General features: G+C 47.4%; 4 protein-coding genes across 4 annotated transcripts; 2 read left to right on the top strand and 2 right to left on the bottom strand.

The window, feature by feature from the left end:
- Positions 1–4,843: 4,843 nt before the first annotated feature.
- Positions 4,844–5,098, bottom strand: LHYA1_G008469 (uncharacterized protein; the record flags this gene model as incomplete). The annotated part of the gene is made up of 2 exons (XM_031153389.1): positions 4,844–5,020; positions 5,078–5,098. The coding sequence occupies 2 exons, from the start codon at positions 5,096–5,098 to the stop codon at positions 4,844–4,846; spliced, it is 198 nt and encodes a 65-aa protein (XP_031001771.1).
- Positions 5,099–9,064: 3,966 nt separating this feature from the next.
- Positions 9,065–10,902, top strand: mrs2 (Mitochondrial inner membrane magnesium transporter; the record flags this gene model as incomplete). Its single annotated transcript, XM_031153388.1, has 3 exons — positions 9,065–9,688; positions 9,738–10,369; positions 10,419–10,902. The coding sequence occupies 3 exons, from the start codon at positions 9,065–9,067 to the stop codon at positions 10,900–10,902; spliced, it is 1,740 nt and encodes a 579-aa protein (XP_031001770.1).
- A 6,199-nt stretch (positions 10,903–17,101) lies between these two features.
- Positions 17,102–18,983, bottom strand: MSC7 (putative aldehyde dehydrogenase-like protein; the record flags this gene model as incomplete). Its single annotated transcript, XM_031153387.1, has 2 exons — positions 17,102–18,875; positions 18,925–18,983. 2 exons carry the CDS (start codon positions 18,981–18,983, stop codon positions 17,102–17,104), a joined length of 1,833 nt encoding a protein of 610 aa, XP_031001773.1.
- An 837-nt stretch (positions 18,984–19,820) lies between these two features.
- trm44 (tRNA (uracil-O(2)-)-methyltransferase) lies at positions 19,821–21,458 on the top strand (the record flags this gene model as incomplete). The annotated part of the gene is made up of 2 exons (XM_031153386.1): positions 19,821–20,166; positions 20,281–21,458. The coding sequence occupies 2 exons, from the start codon at positions 19,821–19,823 to the stop codon at positions 21,456–21,458; spliced, it is 1,524 nt and encodes a 507-aa protein (XP_031001772.1).
- Positions 21,459–22,189: the final 731 nt, after the last annotated feature.

Here is a 22,189-nt window from a genome sequence, read left to right as displayed (position 1 = left end):
CCCAGAAGGCCTGTAAAACCCCTAATATCAATAAAGAAAATACCGAGGACTCACCAAAAGTACGTGCTCTTTTTGGAAGTGTACAGAGGCTGGAGCACTTGTTGTCAGAGTACATGTCAGATGGAGGGCCGGGAATCTCGAATCCACCTAAATCTACGGAACCTCGTGCTCAGTTGCAAGGGATACTTTCCAAGACAAGATATTGTGGACCAAGTCATTGGATGAATCTGGTTGGCTTGGTAAGCCTTATTCGCAAATCTCTTTACACAGACTTCGACTGACTCTGGAAGTTTGATATTATTGCAGCTCCGACAGGTACTTCAGTTCCAACCCACTCGTTCAGCAAAGGCATTATGACAACAGATGTTCCTGCTGTAATGAAGAAATGCAAGGCGATAGCAAAATCGTCCAAATTTAAGATTTATGATGAGTGGAAGGCAAACCCGGACTTTAGAGCCTCCATACCACCCCCTGAAACTTGCGAAGTTCTACTCGATGCATACTTTCGGACCGCTGAATCAGCTTTCAGGATCTTTCACATACCAACATTCAGAAAAGAATATGACCAATACCGGAACCAGCCACTTCTCGCGAGTGATAGTTTTATCCTCAGAATGCTGCTTGCCATGGCCATTGGAGTAACGTACTACCAAGAACCCGATGTTGAGGAATTGCGTACCCAAGCAAAGAAATGGATATACGCAGCCCAATCTTGGTTATCAGAAATACCATACGAGAAGAGTCGGCTGAGTATCGCGGGGTTGCAATTACATTGCCTCCTGCTCATTGCCCGCCAGAGCCTTGTTGTGGTGGCTGATCTGGTCTGGATATCAGCTGGTTCTCTAGTACGACGAGCCTTCTCCATGGGTTTGCACAGAGATCCTAAATACTTCCCAAATATGGGCGTGTTGCAAGCAGAGATTAGACGAAGGCTTTGGGCAACGATAGCCGAGCTTAATGTGCAGTGTTCTGTGGAATCGGGGATGAGACCCTTAATCCGTTCCGATGATTTTGATACCGAAGCTCCGGCAAATATTAACGATGAGGAAATCGATGAGAATACAAACATCCCACCTGTTTCGAAACCGAGTGATGTTTTTACTCAGACTTCTATCCAAATCACTCTCTTGTCGTCATTGAGAACCCGAATCGAAATACTTCAAGTTTCCAATTCTTTGAACTCTGAGCCTTCATACGAAGAAGTCTCGAGGTTGGGCGAAATCATGAATAAAGAATGCAGAGCGAACGGTTCTTTCGTCCGGAAGATTCGAAGTCAAAAAGCAGAGCCGAGACCATCGCAACTCCAGGTATGGTTACGTCCAAGCCAGAAAGGTCCACTGATGCTGAAACAATACAGTGCAATGTTTTGGACCTCTATCTCCGCCGCTTTATTCTTATTCTCTGTTGCTCAATCGCAACTAAACCACAGAATGATCTTCGGCATTATTTCGCCAGAAAGATGTGTCTCGATTCATCTGTGGCGATGATGAGCTACGCCAGTAGTGAAAGCGGCACCAAGCAATCATTAAAAGATCTCCCCTACGACGACTACACATGCCTGCGAACACGCTCCGGGGGCTTTTTCGAAAGCGTCATCCCCCATAGCATCATCATCATATTCCACGAGCTCGTCACACAGCTGAAGGAACAAGACTCCTTCATCAGCCAAAGCCAGGAACTCCGACAACCCCTGAAGAACATTCTCCGCGAAGCTTGCGAGCTCCTAGCCGTGCGGATCTCGGTGGGGAAGAATAACGTCAAAGGCCACTTGTTATTCTCTGCCGCGTTGGGACAGATCGAGGCTATTGAAGCTGGGACGTCTGTTTCTCAGGGTGCTGTAGAAGGCGCTAAAAGGAGTGCTGAGGTATGTTCCGCTTTGATGGCTGATACTGAAGGTATATTGGCACCGGAGCTTGAAAATACACAACGAGATGGGCTGGGTTTTGAGACGCAGGATTGGAGCATGGACTTTGTTATGCCAGATGCTTGGTTGTTTTCGGCTTGGGATGGTAGTCAAGGTGACGACTGGCCCATTTCGTAACTTGATCATGCATCCAACTCTATTTAAAAATCCGATTTAAAGGATGAAGCAAATCTTTATTAAAGGTTCTACAGCATTATCTTCGTCAAATATACCACCTAGTTGACGGCATATTCAAGCAGTGCTAGGAAGTAGTACTTTATTGACTCCCATAGTGTTTTACAGCCTTCCTTATTAAAGGACTATTAATCATGAACCCTTAGGCTCTTGATTATGCTCCCCTATGCTAGATAATAAAAGCGGCACTTACTCTTATTAACTTTTAATAATGTCTCATGCTATCTAGCATATTATAAATTGTATGCCGCTTTTTTCTGACCACTAGGAGGCTTCTTCTTTTCATGGAGACGGCTGTAAAACACCGTAGGAGTCAATCTGCCTGGTAGTTGAAATCGCACTCATTCTCACCCTGCTTTTCTTTAGCGAGCCCCTTTTGATAAAGGGAAGTTGCTGATAAACAACTGTTGGATCTCCACAACTTTGCTTTCAAGGCGCCATACCCAGGAAATCTGCGTTATTTTGGACTGCCGACTCTGTAACCGCTCGGTTGGGATGGGGTCTAAAAATAATTGCGACCGGCGACCGCGATCTTTCGCTTCGTTGTGTTGGCGTTTCAAAGCCCAGCGCCTAAGTTGGAACTTCGCCCCCATGCCAGCGACGTCCAACAACATCTAACTACTATCTTTTGTACTTATATGCTGTCTCACCTCCATCTTGAATGAAAACCAATAACCATTCTCGATAGAATATTTTCGTCAAATCCCAATAGACTTACAATTCAAGGCCTCCACCACCAACCACCCCGCATCTCCACCTCATCCACCCCCCACCGAAAAAGAATGTCGTGTCCCCCAACATCATCCCTAGCTAATACAACCTTCGTCAACGCCTGCATCGTCGGCAACGCCACAGCAAACACCATCATAACATCCGCCCTCCAAACATGCTGCGGCCCCACCAACGTCTTCACGACCGGCTGCTACACCTACTGCAACATCACCAGCGCCGCCGACCAAGAATTCTGGACCCTGTGTCTCATGAACAACCTGCAGCCCGCAGACTTCCTCCCATTAGATGCCTCGTGCGCCAATCCCCCAGACAACACGACGGCCGTGGGCAGGATCGCGACGACGTGGATGCCGCCCGATGTTACGTTTACGCAGACGTATACTGATGAACAGGGGAGTGCTGTCAGTACTGCTACTGTTGATGCGGGGACTTTGACGTCGGATAGCGTGAGTGGTAGCGTGTCGCAGACGCAGACGGATTCGCAGTCGGAGGCGCAGACTCAGGCTCAGGTTGTGCTTGCGGAACCGACGGGGAATTCAACACCGACATCGGCGACATCGTCGTCAACAGGGTATTCAGTTGTGCTTTCTGTGACGAGTTCACAACCAAAACCCACGTCCGTTTCTTTGTCGCCCTCACCCACGGCGACGACGTCGAAATCAAAGGCGGCTGGGGGTATGAGAGTCTCGAGGTTTGGAGCTGTAGCGTTATGCGGACTTGTATGTATTGGGATGTGGGTGTAATGTAAAATCGGGGAAAATAGAAGCGACAAATATAATCGGAAACGCGAATTCAAGACAATCCCTGCAACCGAATGAGACACCTAACCCCACACTCTATAAAGAAGAAACCAGTTATGCATTCCGATTTGAGCAACGATGACAGAATGTACAATCGTCGAGGAGTGTAATGAACAGTGAAGCAAAGAGCTGCAAAGGAACCTGTGATAAACCCACCCACGTGACTAATTATCCTTGGTGTCATCAACCTCCACCCAATGAGCCTAAATCAGGAATTCCAATTCTGGCAACCTACATACGTTTTGTTGCATTTCGCGGTTAGATAGAGCCGGTGTCTCCGCGGGAGTTGTCCGGAGGCTGACCGCAGGCTAGGCCAGTTCTTCCAGGAAACTGTGCATTCATTTGGCCCTACTAAAAACCCTCCTCATTCATCCGAATTACGAAAATCCTAGTCTCGTAGACTGAATATACTTTAAGAACTTTCAATTCTCCTGCTGGGCTGAAAGCGCCACGGCGGAACCCATTTCGAACACTCAAAGATTTCCAACCATCTGATAAAATGTCTCATGTCCAACAGGTGGGTCATTTTGTTTAGGTTGTTGGTCGACGAAGTCAACTTGACTCAATTCACACACCTTGTTGCTTGCTCAAGCGAGTTGATGGGGGAATTGACCGACTTATTATGCCAGACAGTGTGGAGATTTGGTCGTCTAGTAGCTTGCAGGCAAGAATCTTACACGGTCAGTCACTTGCGACGAACGAAGTTCCCCTAGTGGAGTCGCATGCTTAGCAAGTAAGTCTAGGTTCCTCGTTGACTACAAATTGCACCCATTTAGCACGCAGCTCGAATATAAAACGAGTACAAAGTACACTTGTCACTACTTGCTGCCCAAGAGAGGACAACTCTCGTCCATTTTGGAAAAGAGTGTCATGAAATATAGAAAGTGGAAGCATCTCACTCGAGTATATTTTGGGTGGGAATCTTCACAAGCATAGGGGGAAGTAGGCGGGGTATATTAATCGTTTCATTATCGATCTACCAGCATGCAGTAGGAGTAGTAAATACTACATGAATAAAAATCGTGGTCTACAGAACCGGGTATTGTAAAAAGGAAAGGCCCACCACCATCATTCTTCACCACCGCCGATCTCCTCCCCTCCTCTCTCCTCCCCCAGCCCATCTCCCATGCCTTCCACCACACGCACAACACAACACAGGGTGTGCTTCATTCGTGACATGTGGTACTGTGACGGGAAGCAATAGATGGGCGCACTAGACATGACTCGTCGTGCCTCTGCGTCTACGACCACCGCCACGACCGCAGGTGAGACAAGAGATGATGATGTCGAAAAAGGCGGCAATGGCTCCCACGATTGCTTGCAGGACGGAGGCGATGCCGTTAACGATGGCCATGAGGCAGGCGCCGATGGTCTGGCAGAGAGATTTGATCTGTTTTGTTTATTAGTGGACTGGATTGGGGAATGAGGGGAGCAAGGGTGGACATACGCATGATACGACGGCTCCCATTGTGAAGGTGTTGCGCTGTGCGACTTGATTGTTTGAATTGGATTGGTGTGTGTTTGGTAGAAGCTCGAGGCTTTAGTTGATGTTTGTTTGTGTTTGTTGGAGTGGAATGTGAACTTGTTGTTGGATGGAGAGTAAAGGGAGAGGACAAGAAGGAAGGGGGTTGCTATATATTGTCCAACCTCCTTCCGTCGTACAAATCCTTTCGGCGAATGTGCGTCATCAGAATTAAATTTGCATCCTACCATGGCAAAACACAAAACAGCATTCCGTGTCTAGGATCAGGTGTGTTGTTGTATGACGTAGCCGCTGTCCATCTTCGTCCCAAAGCAGCAGAGCCTACCCGACTATCAAGCAAATGCGATTGGCCACCTCTTGTCATTGGCAGACAAGGAATTAGAGTGTAGCACAAAATCAAGGAAGAGGGGGCAGGGCGCTTCGTTTCAAGTAACAGATTTGCAGTTTGAGAGGCAGCTAGTCTAGTTTAAGACGTCACCAGCCACACTTAGTGCGCCACAGTGGCTGGTGATGTCAGAAAAAGGACGTGCAAACATTGAGAGATCGAATCTAAGGATGGGATCGCGTTCCGATCGCGTTACTCGTTCTCGTGTTGCTCGTGCTCGTTTCTGGGCCTAGACTCTGTCGGAGATGAGTCGGAACACAATAATAAACGAAAACCAGATATATCGAGAGGTTTAATCTCACGTAGGCCGCTAGCGGCTGAATTAAATTGCAGCTTATGATATTCCCTTGCATGTCGCGGATATGCGAATGAAGAGCAAGTCTTCTCTTCTCAAGTGACACACTAGGTTTCCATAGAACGGCACCGTTGAACCCAAATCCAGTCGCGTTCTGAGTACAGATACGTACTTCTATTGCATTTCGACTTTTCACCCAATGCGCCAATTGTCCCCCTCAACGCGCTCCCCAGCCAGTCATTCATTACATGCCGCTCAGGCCTGAATATGAAGAAAGTTCAAAGCCCCCTTAATAACCGCAAGCAATGTCGGCAATCTGTACGTTCTTTTTCATTGGCGGAGATCTTATAGAATCATGGATACCCTAGTTGCTGTCGCGCCTCCTGGGTTCGACGTCTTGCACAAGCATGCCAATTCGTTTGAGTCGATTTGAAAAGAGCTACTTCTATCTCCCCGTTTCCCGGATGCCCAATGACAGTGAAAGATCAAAGGAACTTCAGATCTCCTAAAGGATGTCTTGATGGCCGCAATGCTAGATAATAGGCAAGATCGGGAGGCTTTTCGAGTGCAAGAGTGCTGTAAACTGGTGGATTTAGATCTAACGAAACATTAATGCCCTTCTCGTTCTTGATCTCGAGTTGAAGGTCGCGGAGATTTTTCCCTTTTAGTTTACTGCAGATATCACCCAACCCTGTTTTATCAGAATAATTGGTTCTAAATGTAATTACAATATCTCTCAAGGGTATAAAGTCATCCTGGATGCACTCGAGAAAGCGGAGACAAGCACTAGGGTCTTTGAAAACGAATCTGGCATAAATGAGATGGAGAGTTCGGAGTTCGTTGAAGAGTTGGCTGTTGGTAAGATAGGCATTGTCCCCGCAGCGACAACCTAACAAGCCGAGATTGTCACAGTTACGGGTCTTGATATGAAAGAGGTAGCCGCATATTTGGAGTCTGAGTTCAAGAGGGAGGCCGAGAAGGGAAGGCGTCGCAGGGAACAATTGTGAAGAGGAGTCCATCGGAAAAGATTTCGTTGTGAATGCGTTGTCCATGGTGTTAGCTAGGTGAGGTTGTTGGAAATAGCTCGAATGGGGAGAAAGCCGGTATTTCGTTACTCATCTGGTTGCTCCCCAATACGATCTCTATTTATTTGACCCTGTGAGAGTTTGATCGATGTTGGAGATAATCCTGGACGAGGCTGAGGCTGAGGCCCCGCCATGAACTAATTTGGCGCTCATCATGTGACGTATGCAAGGCTACGAGTATCAAGTCGGGAATTTTCCCCAACCAACACTAACATCCTCAATCTATTTCCTCCACAAATTCCAATTCCAATCATGGATCGAACACCCATAAAGGTTCCCGGCAAAAGAAAGGCAACGGCCAATAAAAGCGGACAAGATGCCAAGAGTACGAGTGTCAAGGTTATTTGACCCATCATTTTTGCCAAACGTGGATGACTGGCTAATTGTATCGACAGGGCAAATCTCGAGGTCGACCCCTAAAGTTGATTTCCTCGAGCAAGAGAGCAGATATCACAGCAGCAAGCTCTTCGACCGCAAAATCCACAAAGAAACGATCACTCAAAAACATCAAATCAAAACTCAAGATGTCTCTACTCGAGAAGCTACCAACCGAGTTGCTGGAGAGGGTTTATCTTTATGCAATGAGCATTGATCTCCCCAGATCTAGTCCTATTATTGCTAGTAAATTAAGCCGCGATCTCATTTATATTCAAACAATTATTGCCGCCTTCGATCCAACCTGGGACGCCTGCCACGCAGCTAGGGCGAGGTATGAACCGGACCCTTCCGTTGTTTCCTCCCAGGTAAGTTCATCGAATGATCAAGCAGATAGTAGCTAAGCTATCGATTTGTAGACTGCAATATTACGCTGTCGATGGGCATCTCTCCCTATTATACTGAAGGCAAAGACGACGTGGGTACAGCAATATGCTACTGACCGCGACTTCCAACCCCTATGTATGTGGATAATCTGACAATTACCAAATATGCTCGAATTAACACTTGCTAGGGTTTATATCAGAGCATATCAAAGATGTAAAATCTGAGCCTACGATTGAAATGACTCCAGAAGAGTATTTGGACGCAGATTTTGCCAGATTCACAAATTTCCATGCACAGGAAATGCTTCATATTTCATTCTCGGTAAGTAAATGTTGAAGGGAATTGCTTCCGGGTTAACTTGGAACTTTATCCCGAAATATTTGAAGTCCTTTTAGTATTGTTCCTGTTCTGGTTCCCAGAGAAAGTATGCTGATTTTTTGTTTATATGTAGTCGGGCACGCATCGTGATGTTGAAAGGGGTGTGGAGATACCCGAAAGCCTGCTTCTCGGTCCCTGGTCAGAGGAAATGGTGAAGCATCTTTATTGGATCGTCAAGTCTGGCGCAGTGCTTGACTTTTTTCGATCTACAAGTGGTGAAGTGAGTCAAGCGTATACCATTCACTATCCCGCTAATTTGCTTATAGGTGGCCGAAATTGGGCTACGAAATGCTATTTCCGTAGGAGACACACGCGTTATACATCTCCTCTTTTGGGCTGGACTCAGAAATACTATTGGTGACCATACAATCATCTATGCTTTGCGACATGCGGGAGGTAACAAAATACAAGTCGTCAATCACATATTGATGCATGCTTCGATGCGGCCAGCGAATAAAACGAAAATCACTCCTTACGCTATGCCGCAGGAGATAGGAGATATCAAGGATGAAGCTCAAAAGGAAAAGGACCAAGAGAAACTCGATTTCATGGACGCTGTCACGGAATCAACCTGGTACGAAGTTGTTAAGCCTAGAATGGATGGCTTTTCAGGCCGTTTAGCTTAAAGAAACAGGACGTTATTATATCCCGAAATCCAATAGCCAAACTCTAGGCATTAATTTTATAGTCAGAGTACAATCTAATAAGACAATGGCTTGAAATGCAGCCACAACCCCCCCCTGGACTAAGTAATTTGGTGCCGGCTAAAGTATCTTTATACTCCAACTTCGCGCCAGAATCTATTATCTCAGCTACGAATGATGGCGTACCGATCTATTAAACCGTTGATAGTACAAAACTAACTTCCTAGCACAAGTTTCCAATTTAAAGAGAGTTTTTAAGTCCGTGAATGAAAGTACTCCCAATCATGTGACCAATGACGCCAAGGTTTTCCAAGAAAAATATCTCTACATCCTCAGCCTCACCACGACCTAGACGAGAGCGTTGTACCAGTAGCATCAGATAGCAATAGCTCTCCAGCTGCTATGCGGTCCGTTATCTACGCACCAGCGCCATCATCAGCTCTTCTTAAACTCCTCCAGGCGCAATCCGAAGCCGTCTGCTTCTTCTCTCCCAACCATCGACCTGGCTCGATACTCGACCACGCTACGATTGGAGGCTCCCTTTCCCAACCTTGGCACCCAGTATTCGAGACTCTAAAGACATCTACTGGATGTATTTCGACAACGGTGCCGCGTCATACAACTCTTGAGGCAGGCTTTCTAAATCTAGATTTTTTATGGCCTCGTTCAAATCCCTCGACTGTACATATACAATCAGCCCAATGCCGGACAGCATCTAGAAACAGAGGACTGAATGATGGAAGGGTGTTATTAGCACATCGTAAAGCTTCAACGGGGTCGAGGAGCTGGCTTCAAAGGCTATGGGGCACGAAATCTTCAAAAGGAGGGAGACCCCTACGACCAGACGATCTTCCCACGTCGTTACGGGAACGAGAGGACGGAGCAGATACCTCAGTATTTAGTCTTGGAAGGGTGGTGTCTGCCAAAGCTGCAGCGCAACCGAAGTTGCGCTGTACGGAGATTGATGAGAGTGGAAATGTGGTTCTGACGAGTGGGGAGTTCAAGAAGAGCGAGCTGATTGCAAAGGTAATTGCTTCGAAATACCTTGGTCTGAAGTAGTGACTAATGGACATAGTATGGACTTCTTCCTCGAGATCTACGCAAAATCGACTCAACTCTCCTTCCGCATATCCTCGTTCGCCCCTCCGCAATCCTCATCAACCTCCTCCACCTCCGCGTCCTAATAAAATCCAACCGCGTACTCGTCTTCGATGCCTATGGAACCACAGACTCTTACAACCAATCCGCGTTCATTTACGATCTGGAAGACAAGCTCCGGCAGAAACAGAACTCAGCTGCAGCTGGAGGTTTACCCTACGAATTCCGAGCACTAGAAGCAGTGCTCGTATCAGTAATAACAAGTTTGGAGACCGAATTCGAAGGCGTGAGAGAGCCAGTTGTTCGAGTATTGAGGGAGCTGGAAGAGGATATTGATAGAGACAAGCTGCGACATCTCCTCATCTACTCCAAGAAACTCGGAACCTTCGAGCAAAAAGCAAAGCTAGTCCGAGACGCCATTGACGAGCTACTTGAAGCAGACGATGATCTTGCAGCCATGTACCTGACCGAAAAGTCCCACGATTTAGTTCGTGGGGAAGATGACCATACCGAAGTCGAGATGCTGTTGGAATCATACCACAAACTCTGTGACGAAATCGTCCAAGAGTCCGGGAATCTGGTCTCCAGTATCCGTAACACGGAAGAGATGTAAGACACAGTTGCCCTGGCCAAGATTTTTGACTAACCACCAAAACAGAGTAAAAGCCATCCTCGACGCAAACCGCAACTCGCTCATGCTCCTGGACCTTAAATTCTCCATCGGCACCCTCGGAATCGGCTCCGGCGCTTTCGTCGCCGCACTCTATGGCATGAATCTGAAAAACTTCCTCGAAGAATCCAGCATGGGCTTCTGGGGCGTGACGGGTTGGAGCATCATCTTCGCAGGCGTAGTCTGCACATACGGCCTCACGAAACTAAGGAAGGTGCAGAGGGTCAGTATGTGGGGAGAAGCGGGGCGCAAAGGCAGGAACTGGAGGGTTGCGGAGGATGATCTGGGGGTGGGGCGGAGGGAACGTAGTGAGAGGCAGAGGAGGTTGAAAGAGGAGAGATCGGGAGCGTTGGAGGAGAGGAGGCAGAAGCAGCATGAGACGGGGGTTATTGCCGCTTCGGCTGCGCACAGGATGAACGCCGCCGCGATGGCTAGGGAGACTGCTGCTGCAGCGGCGAGGGCGAAGCATTGATGTGGTGTATAGTATGAATAATAAATACCTGGGATGGGCGTTTTGGCTGTGAGATTATGGGTGGCGGTGTTTGGCGTTTCGGTAGATCTAGACATAGATATCTACTCCCTTCTCTCTCTTTAACTCATAACATACCATAGATTGTTTTTTTTTATCTATCTAGTTCTTGGCAATTCCTCCTAGCTGCATGTCTCAGAATAGGCACATTTTAGCGGCAATTATCATATAATATTGTCCTATGTATATAGGTATGTAAGGATCTTCCCCCTACTCACTTCTCTTGTCTCCCTTTCCCTGAAACTTTCTCTCTCTTCCTGCTTTAGGTATATACTATAGTATAATCATCGAACCTTAAAATCCTATCTCCCGTCTCGCAACATACATTCATTCAATCTATCACGCTTCCTTTCCTCTCTACCCACTCAACCTTGATAGCTTTAGTCTCAGCCCATACATGCCTCTCTCCCACAAAATCCCCAAGTGGACCAATGGTTCCAGACCCCAGCTCTCGCTGCGATTAAGAGCCCAGTCATGGCATAGTAGCCAAAGCGAAAGATAGAGCATATCCATCCGCAAGACTTGGCCCAATACGACTAGTAAGCACAGCTAGCTCCACGTCGTAGCAGCAACCGAATCATCTCTTCGTGCTCTCGAGTTCGCTCTTTTCTTTTCCATATGCATGGTAAGGCCCCAGCCCCATTCGAGGCCTAGGGATTCCAGAATCCTAGCTCTGTCTTTGCTTCTTGGGTTCAAAAAAAAAAAAAAAAAAAAAAGCAAGCCAGCACAGAGCTCCGCCTGTATATTGTAGGTGCCGACGTATCGTACGTATGTCGTCCATGAATTGATTATATTATAGGTATAAAAGGTCAGGGGTCTTTCATACTATGATCTCTTTCGGCAAGGGAAAACATCAACCATCAGATATCGTAGCACTCTCTCAAGGACTTCCAAATATCCCCTCATCCCATGCTGCAGCTGGCTCAGAGTCCCAAAACATACTAAGATCATCCGCAGACCCCAGTAAATCCATATCGTCCCTATTCTCAAATTGCTCTTCCTCTCGCTCCGTTTCGTGGTCATGATTACACGTGGTGGGAATAGGGCTTCCATCATCCTCAAACAGCCTCTTGAGATAGCTCCCCGAGTCACCGACCCCGCTCGAACACCACTCCCCGTACCCCACCGCTAGTCTCGCTTGCTCATGGTCATCGTTCGCGCCAGAGAATGAAAGCAAATCGCGAGCTAGGGGGTCGTAGGTTCCCGAACTAGCAATGAATAGCCTGAGCGGAATGTGCAGATATCGCTGGCTTTGCACCAAAGCGGTACTATCCTCCGATGCTAACATGACGAGTGATTTCCTGACAATGCTCTGGATGCAGAAGCTGTAAAATATTGAGAGATAGCAGGTGTTCTTTTTGCGTATATTTTCTTTTTTGAACATGACTCTTGAGAGCTCGTTGAAGTAGCTTTGTAGGTGCAAGTTAACGGTTGCGACGTACTCGACTTTGCAGTCGCGCGAGTTTGGGCTGCAGTAATTGTGCGAGTATTGGCTGATAAAGCCTGAATTTCTCTTGCGGATTGCTTCGAAGCAGCTGCGGAGACAAATGAGGGACTGGGAAATTAGTTGGTTCTGAAAATCGAGTTAGTGAGATTTCTCGTAGATGGTCCTGGTAGTCTCAGTTCTCAATTAGCATCCCAAGAACTTTCTCCAAAGTCAAGGACGCCTCGTGGTAAATAGACAAAGCGGCACCAGGATATAATGTGCCACACAAAGCAGGACATCAAACATGAATGATAATGAGTGCCGCTTTTTGTGTCTAGCTCGAGGACGTCTATCATATAGAGTTGACGAGTTTGAACGTCCAGAAGACGGCTTTTGCTCTTTGAAAAGTTCACACCACTCTATGAAGAGGTTGAAGAGCGGAGATAGTCTACAGACCTAGGACATGATAAGGAAAGAGTCCTTACATTTTCCTGCCTGGCTTGATAAACGGCTGCGGGAGCCATCAGCTGAATCAAGCCGTTCAACCCACCCACCGAGTCGAAAATTGGGAGTGGGCATTCAGAAAGCTCCCACATTATCGCCATTACACACTCCTTTACGGGATCGAGAGCTCCTGGACTTGGCTTGGTGGTCACCGAGTTGCAGGCGTCCGAAAATGCCTGACCTAGCAATTGATGGGCCCCGCTAACTTCAGGAACCGGAAGTGAACGTTGGTTTTCCCTGTCCAAATTATACTCTTGTCTAACCCATCCATCGCGTCTATTTGTTGCATTTTGTGATGCAGCTGCAAGAGCTGATATAGCACGCTTTTCTTCTTCCGCTGGGTACGCAAGTGGATTGTGCCTGCACAAGATGTTGAGAGGCAACTCAGGTTGGAAGTCGCCACGCCTGCATCCGACAGCTTCCCATTTGGACTTGTCACTTCTTGGACACAGCGCACAAGGGGTTTCAAGTTCACACTGTCAAAATCAACATGGTACGAGTCGAAGAATGATTCAAGCACGTACCGTTTTTCTCAGAAACTTACATCGCCTACAGTTTAGTATTAGCAATTTGCATCAACCTTATGAGAGTATTGTGGGAGACCCAAGCAAGCACAATCATTGTAAAAGAAGACAATGAAAATACACACCAGCAAGCTCCTACTTTCTTGACCGCATTGGCGCCCGCCCGAGCCCAATTGCTTAAAGGCCCTCGTCTTCCCGAAGCAGCCGACAGCACGCTGCCTGAATATACGGAAGTCGAGTCGAAGACAAGTTCCTGAAAACCTGAGCCCGTCTGGCTATATGTACTTTCGCCGCTAAAAATACTGCTTTGCTTACTCCGATCATATTCGCTATGCGCACTGTATGTTGAGCTTGGCTTACTTTCCGTTTGGTTATAACGGGATGTTTGTGGAGCAGTCAGTAGCTCACTTGTCCAGTCGGTCTCTTCTGGAGAAGAGGGTAGCACAGATGGAGAAAGCACGCCTGCTTCAGGTATACCTATGGCTGGGGAACCTTTATTGTGCCTTGAACCTGAGACGATTGCACGTCTCTGCTGGTCTTTACGAGCATTCAATGAAACAGGAGGGTAAAGGGGGCCCGAGTGAACTCTTTGCTGATGTCTTAGCATCAGGTCTCGGCGCATGAAGCCCATGACGCACTCTGGGCATTGGAAACGAGTTTGCTTTAAGTGTGACTTCTCATGACGTTTCAGATCTGCTTCTTGAAGAAATGTTGTTTTGCAAACACTACAGGAGTGAGCAATTGGTTGGACCTTGCTCGGATGGTTATCTTTGGGGGTATCTGGGCGTGTCTTCTTGCGTGTACTCAGCCGCCAGGCTTTCCAGGGACCTTTTGAAATATAACTTCGAGCAGAGCGGCCGCTTCCAGAGTGTTTTCTCTTCACATGGGTTCCAATTTCGGGGTTGTGAGAGGAGAGCTCCATTATGGAAGGCATTTCTTCAACCTGTTCAAGCAATGAGACTGGGGAGGCAGGGGCCTCGTGACCAGAATAATGACCAGAATAAGAATAAGTATTATACGGGGTTGTAGAACACAAATCCACAGTCAAGGCCGAATCAAATATAGAGGAAGGTATGGGAGATGGAGAAGTCGTAACAGAGTTCAACGGATTTGAGTTGTACTGAAATTGGTCGAGGCGTGATAGCTGAACATCTCGATCCTCGAGATCGTTGAGCTCAGATAAATCAGGTACATCTGGTCTACTGATTCTCACAGTTCGAGATGCCTTGGAGTACTCGTAGTCCAAACCAAAATGATGGGCTATGGCTTGAACGCTCCTCTGCTGCGAAGCCTCAAGATTCTCAAACGCCACGTCTTCCCTTGAAGTGTCTGTCTTGAACACCAGTATTTGAGAATAGAGATGAAGATTGGAAGGGTTGTTCATATCTAGAGGGGTATTAGTCAGACCCCACTGATCTGAGCGGACAAACAACTTACCCACTCCCACAGGAGCGTTTGCTGAAGACGACGACGACATGGTGCAACGTGAAATACGCCCTGGACACAATGCCTACCTATCTACGAGGATTAGGTCCATGAGTCTTCGCCAATTCGTACCGGCTGTTGAGGAACTTGAGGTTCTAGAAGGGCGGATCAGCCACGGTGTGCATATAGGAGGAGCCTCTTGATTGAAGATCAGGACGAACCCTTAAAATACTTATTTTGATTGCCCTGACTGACCATAAAAGCTCAGCGCTTAGCCTGTTGGCACTAAGTGAGATAGATGCAGTAGCCAACAGCGACTCTAGACAACCATCTGATAAGCTGAAAAGCTGACCCCTGAAACAAAACACAACGGGTAATGACGTCGGAAAACGACCTTGGGCTGAAGTATGATGAAATTGTAGTGAGTTGATTTCGTCGTGAAACGAGTGAGACGAAAGGCAAGGCAGGGAAGGTGAGCTGGTGACCGCTCAGCCTCAACGTTGAGTCTAGACCACCACCGAGTTTGGAACGACCGAGGCGCAAGGCGGTCACCCAGTTTGGGAGAGGGTGATAGCGTAGACCTGCATGTCAATACGTACACTCCTGTTCCACTGGGATCCCCCAGTCTTTCAGGGGTATTAATTAAGCGACCGATATTCTAACGTGAAAATTATTGCAGCCACACCCGTTGGCCAGCTATTGTCTCTGTTTGTTGTCTGTTGTCTCTTTAAAGGCACCTTCGAAGATCGGCATGGTATACAGATGCTGTCCATCCCGACTTTGTCCAGACCGCCAGCGAGTCTGGTAGGCACGATGGACCGCCATTGCAACTCCTTCTTTGAGAAATCATAGCACGATATAATGAGCTTTAAGTACCCGTTGTGCTGCTGCCATAGCAATACACCTTCGAACCATCATCTACCAGACTGAACAACCTCTAGGTCTTAGAGTCATGTCTCAACCCCCCCTAGTCCTAGAGTCTTGGTCTTCATTTTGTGATATTGAGGACAATTCATACTTATACCCAAGCCCTCTAAGCACCGATACCTCAGATTCACCCAAGAGTACGAGCAAGTCGAAACCCCATGTCCGTCCAAGCGCACTCAACTGTGATATCGACGCTTGCAAGTCTACTTTCCGTCGTAAAGCCGATTTGATCCGCCATAAGAAATCCATCCACGGTCCGAAGAGTTCATGCACGTATGAGGGATGTAGATATACAACTGGACGGCGCGACAAGCTGAGAGAACATACCGCATCGATCCATGGAACTCCCAGTAAGTCCGAGACCTGGTATCGAGAAACGCGACTAAAATATCATCTCATCTCCAAGATCAAGATCCTCAAGAAACGCCGGATCCTTGTGGCAAGCCTCACACTCAGACAGAAGCTTTTGGGGCATCTTCAATGGATAGCACCGCGTTTGATATACACGACAGCCTAAATGGCTTTGATGCGCCTCCAATACATGATGATACCTCAAACGCCCCCCTCGACATGTTCTTGAGTATGAGTCAACCTCCAAGCCAATGCTCCAGAAGCACAAGCATGAACATCCCTTCGAGCTACAGCGGCTGCACAACCTTCGATCCCTGGAGTTTCAACAACTCAACATCCAGTACCCTGTCAAGCTTCGATGTACAGGACACAACAAATTCGTTGGAGCAGCTCTTCAACCAGCCATCAGACTTCTATGGCCTGGGAAATTGGGTTGACGACGAGTTTTCTAACAATCTGTTAGTATCTACTGGGACGTGTCTTGATGGGCTGATATATCCTTCTATGTTTGACTAGTCACGGGTAAAATGCTGTACAGAGGGAGATGGAAGCTGTTCGTGGACAAAACATTATCCATTGATTTAAATTCGCGGGGCTATCAGTGCCCAAGCAGAGCATTGTAATAATACCCTCACTATTTCCAAAGTGTAAATATAGAAGTGAAATTTGAGATGTCGAATGTTCAAAATACTCGTATCTCTATGGCACTTTTTCAAGAGAAAATATGATGAGCAATGAGCAATGAGCAATGCAAAGGAACAGAAAAGCAGAGCCATCGTTAGAAAAAGTGAAGATAAAACACTACACTAGAGAAAAATGAGATCGGGATCACATAATGACTAGCGAGTTTTACCTTCTCACTTTTTCTCGTAACTACACTTCCTTGCACTTGCCCAAGCATTGGAACGCAAAAAAAGTAAAAAAAAATAGTGCATATTTCGCATCAAGGTATCTAACAGCATTAATAATATACAAGCCGTGTCACTCACATATTTTTCAGAATCCTCTTGACACCAGCCGCCCGCCCCCAAGGCCGCATCCCATATCCAACCTCTACGATCGCCCTCACAAACTCATATCCCTTCGCCGTATCCGGAATCGGATATCTAATCTGCGCAGGAATAGCCGTGCGAATACCCGCCCAGCCCCAGCGATCCTCGATGACAGCTTTGATATTGCACAAACCCCTAAGCCCTTCTTCGCCAGCAAAACGACCGTATCCACTGCCGCCTACACCTCCGAATGGTAATTGGACTGCGTAGTAAGCCGCAAAGTCATTCACGGCTACCATTCCCGTCTTCAAATTCCGAATGACGGCCCGCATGTGGTAATCAGAAGCCCCAAAAACAGACGCACCGAGACCAAAATCCGGTGCATTAGCTATCGCACAAGCGTCCTCGGGATTCTTGGCTCGCATAAGGACACAGATGGGCCCAAAGCATTCCTCGTTTGCGATGGCCATTTCTGGCGTAACGTCGACGAGGAGGGTGGGTTGGAAATAGTGGCCTGAGTGGTGTACTGGGTGGTGAAATCTTGACCCACCGACGAGAAGACGTGCTCCGTCTTTGACGGCGCCTTGAATGAGATTTTCAAGTCTATCGAAGGATGTGTCTGAAACCATGGCTCCCATGTCGACTTGTGTGTCTTTAGGCGCGTCGAGAATTGACCCTACGCGAATCGCTCGAATCCGTGGCTCTAGTGCGAGGACAAGTTTGTCGTAGACTTTGGGGCATGCGACTATGCGTTCGATGCCAATACAATTCTGACCAGCTGCTTGGAAAGTCCCACGTAGAAGGATTTCAATTATTCGGGGAAGATCTTTCACAGCAGTATCAAGAACAATTGCAGCATCTTTTCCACCTAGCTCTGCAACAACAGGGGTAAGAGATTTCGCAGCTGATGCCGCAACGAATTTGGCAACAGGTCGGCTTCCGATGAAAGTAACATGAGAGATGGATGGATGAGATGTAAGGTGGTTGGCAGTTTGGGGCCAGGTTACAAGGGTCTGGACAAGGTGGGCATCGTGGCCACAGATGTGGAGAGCCCCTTTCACAATAAGAGTGAAGTAGTTGACGCTCCAAGCCGTATTTTCCGAAGCCTTGACCACGATAGCATTGCCGGAAAAGATGGCAGAAATCATAGGACCGATCAGATTATGAAATGGGTAGTTCCATGAGACCAACGCAGCAACAACTCCAAGCGGATCATATTGCACGGTATTCTTCTTATATGCCATCAACAGGTTCGTCGGTCTCCTCGAGGGTCGTAGAGCTTTCTCTCCGTGGTCAATTGTCCACTGCAGCTTCTCGACGGTGACCAGAATCTCTCCTAGCGTAGCATCAATCATAGTCTTCCCCGAATCCAGACAAGCAACTCTGCAGATATCCTCCTGATTCTCTATGACAAAAGCCAGTATGCACCTCAACACCTGCCGTCTCTGGGAGAACGTTGTTGCCGCCCATTTATCCTGCGCTATCTGTGCCTTCTCAACCGCGCGGTCAATCCCCTCTGGCGTAGAGGGATTCACAAAGCCGAGGAATTCGCCAGTCGCAGGGGCATAGCATTGGATGGCTGTTGTACCCGCGGCTTTGATCGACGGCCTCTCGAGTATTCTCGAATCGTCTGGCGGGGCGGGGACTGCAACCGTGTATTTTATGATGGGCTCGCTATAATACCATTCCTTGAACCAGACGGCAGACCAGATTATCATCGCTACGAAGACTGTCGAGCCTATGGCAGAGCCGTAGAGAAGCCTTTCACTGCAAGGAATCAGCAAAGAGTAGGTTTGAGGAGCCATTGAGCACTCACATTTCACCCTCTTTCCACCCGGCAAACAGTCCATTCTCATCTATCTGCATTTCTGCCATCGTGCTTTTTCGAACGCGCTTTTGTAGCCTGATCGCCTCTACAGAGTATCGCGTGTTGCGTTGGCAAACGTATGTACCACGGACTGACAATTCCTAATTGGTATCGCAGAAATGCAGATTCAGGAATTCATGGCATAGAGAGAGAGTAGGTAGACAGAAAGGTTAAAGACGGTGTAGAATGAAAGAGCTTGCGACCCGACCCGACGAAAGAAATAATGGCTCGACATTGATAATTTTGAAATTCTGGGGAAGTAGCATCCCTGCTAGTTCTATCTTGCTAGCGCACCCGAGCAATTCAGGCCTTGCGGTCCGTCAACGCCGATTGGTGAAGGGTCGTAAAGGGGAGTTAGTGTTTTTATATTTGTTAGTTTTTCTATATCTGTATCTCATAAGAGTATCAGACGAGACACTGGTAACATGTAAATGAAGAATGAAGAATATCCCGAGACTTTATCAATCGAAATGTGACTTCGTACGTATAATTACTAGTTACCTCCTATCCTACAGTGTTTTACAAGTTTTTCTACTTGAGTATAAGAAGCCTTACGCTTCTTATATCCACGATGGAGAGCCTAGGACTTAAAACGTCAGAGCGACTTTATTGAATAAATGGTTGAATTGTGTAGGTCGCTAAGCTGGGAGGCTGGGTTGGCCCTACAAGTAAAGTGAGGTTATAAACCATTATGCTGACTAATCCCACATCTAACAAAATCAAAAATTATTCCATCACGTGCTGATTTTTCACCACATTGCCAACTCATGCTTCTAAGAAGCTGGTATCGGCTTGCAAGGCCTCATTCTCTCTGGAATCTTAGATCGAAGAGATACCATTCAACCATGATATTCTCACCGACCCCTTCACCCGCAGGCTCCCCTCCAATCCTAGAGGAGACCACCACCATAGGAACAACACCATGGACACCTCTCTTCTCACACTCCTGTTCATTTCCCCCAGAAATCTTCAGAGAAGTAATGCTGAACCTCATCCGGAACCCCAATATCAACTCCAACCGTCTCTTCCGAGCAGATATCTCTCTCGATATCCCATATACCCCAAACCTCGCACCTGACTCGGAAATCCCTCCACGAATCGCACACTTCGAGGATTTTGATCTCAAGACCGTGATGGTCAGGACTATGATCCCAAGAAATCCTCTCCTCGATAAACCTTTAGACCAGACATGTACGTTCTACGAGCAGACACGAGATTCAGATATTCAATCCCTCGTGATCTACACCCCCCACATATCATCCGCCTCGGAATCACCATTCTACCACCCCTCCGTTCGCGGAATAGCCTTTCTCCATACCACCAATAACTCCTCTACATCCAAATCTACATCCAAAGAAGCAACCCTCTCAATCCACTACTCATTCTTCTCCGCCTCTCCCCGCTCCCCAGTACACGAGCAAACAGCCCACCACCTCCTCCGCGTCCTGCACAAGCACGGCCAAGGCCTATCAACCGGCTACATCAAACGCGTGCACCACGACGTGGTGCTCCCGCAAGCAGTCGTGCAAAACACCTACGCGCGTCTAAAAGCTAAATACGCAAAAGTCTTATGTGAGAGTTGGAGCGAGAGTACCGATCCCACGAAACACGTGTTTGAAGATCTGGGGATTGCGGCGTTCTTGATCGAGTTGTGGAGGGAGATGTATGGTGGGGGAAAGTTTCCGGGGTTTGTGGATATTGGATGTGGGAATGGATTGCTGGTGCATATTCTGCTAGAAGAAGGGTATGCGGGGTGGGGATTCGATGCTAGGAGACGCAAGTCTTGGGCTACGTGGTCTGAAGCCGCGCAGGAGAATCTAAGAGAATTGGTATTAATACCTGCTATAATCCAGACTGCGGGATCGGGGTCAGGATCTCTAGACTGGAGTCTAGATACCGAAGCTGGGAAGGGAGAAGGAGAAGGAGTCGGGATACACAACGGCATATTCCCCACCGGTACATTCATAATCTCCAACCACGCCGACGAACTAACACCCTGGACGCCCATCCTCGCAACCCTCTCCTCCTCTCCCTTCATCATGATCCCCTGCTGCAGCCACTCACTCTCCGGCTCACGATTCCGAGCTCCAAAAACCACACCTTCAACCTCATCAACCCCCAACTCACAAAACACCACATCCAATCCCAATTCCAACAACACAAGCGCCTTCGCAAGCCTCGTCTCCTGGGTTTCACAGATTGCCCAAGACTGCGGCTGGGTAGTCGAAAAAGAAATGTTGCGAATCCCTAGCACACGGAATACGGCGTTGATAGGACGAAAAAGACTGAATAACACCACCACCACCAATCTGAACCCATCGCATGAGGTTGCAGATGCAGAAAAGAAGAAGATTGATATAGATGTAGATGTAGATGTAGATATGGATATGGATATGAAAGAGGTAGTGAAAAAATACGGAGGTGCAGAGGGGTGGGAGGGTAATGCGTTGAAACTTGTTAGTGGTGTGTTGCGTGGGCATTGATTAGTAGAAAAGCGAATGGTTTGTTGAGATGAAGCTTACAAGAAGTATGTAAGTGAGATAGCATATACCCAGTTGCTATTATCATATTGCTCCTTCACAAAGTAGACGTAGAAATGAAAGTCAGTCAAACGTCAGGGGTCCGAGAACTGATTATACTAGCATATGCAATGTCAATCACCCGACAAAGTATTAAATGAATGAACGAATAACTTGATAATAAAGTGCCAGCTAAAACTTGGCTATACACATTTCCAATTCCTAATGCCAAACCCCCCAAAATCCCTTCTGAATGCAATTTTAATTCCAAATCCATGAACACGAAATTCCAAGATACAGTACTCTCACTAAAGCTACACTAAATCATCATTGTTTATTTCCTATAACCCTCCTAACACACCATCCCATTTCCTTCTAACCCCTAACACCAAAGAAATGTTTTACCCCCAAACCCCAAACCCCAAAGCAAACTAAAATGAAAAGAAAAGAAAATAAGAATAACCTCCACCCCTTCCTTCCATATGAGTTCAATTATACCAAAGCCAGAAGCAAGAAAGCCACCAAAACACCAGCAACTCCACACCCTCCAGCCAAACGTCCAGCTCCAGAAGCAAGCACAACGTTCGAGCTCGGAATCGCGGTCGTGCTCACATTGCCCATCTTGGGCGTACTCGTAGCAACAGCGCCGCCGTTCTTGCTCTCCACCGTGACAGTCTGTGACTTGACGGCGGGTG

This window comes from Lachnellula hyalina (assembly GCF_007821495.1).
Source record: "Lachnellula hyalina strain CBS 185.66 chromosome Unknown contig00213, whole genome shotgun sequence".
Classification (NCBI taxonomy): Eukaryota; Fungi; Ascomycota; class Leotiomycetes; order Helotiales; family Lachnaceae; genus Lachnellula; species Lachnellula hyalina.
This window is presented reverse-complemented; position numbering and strand designations above follow the sequence as displayed.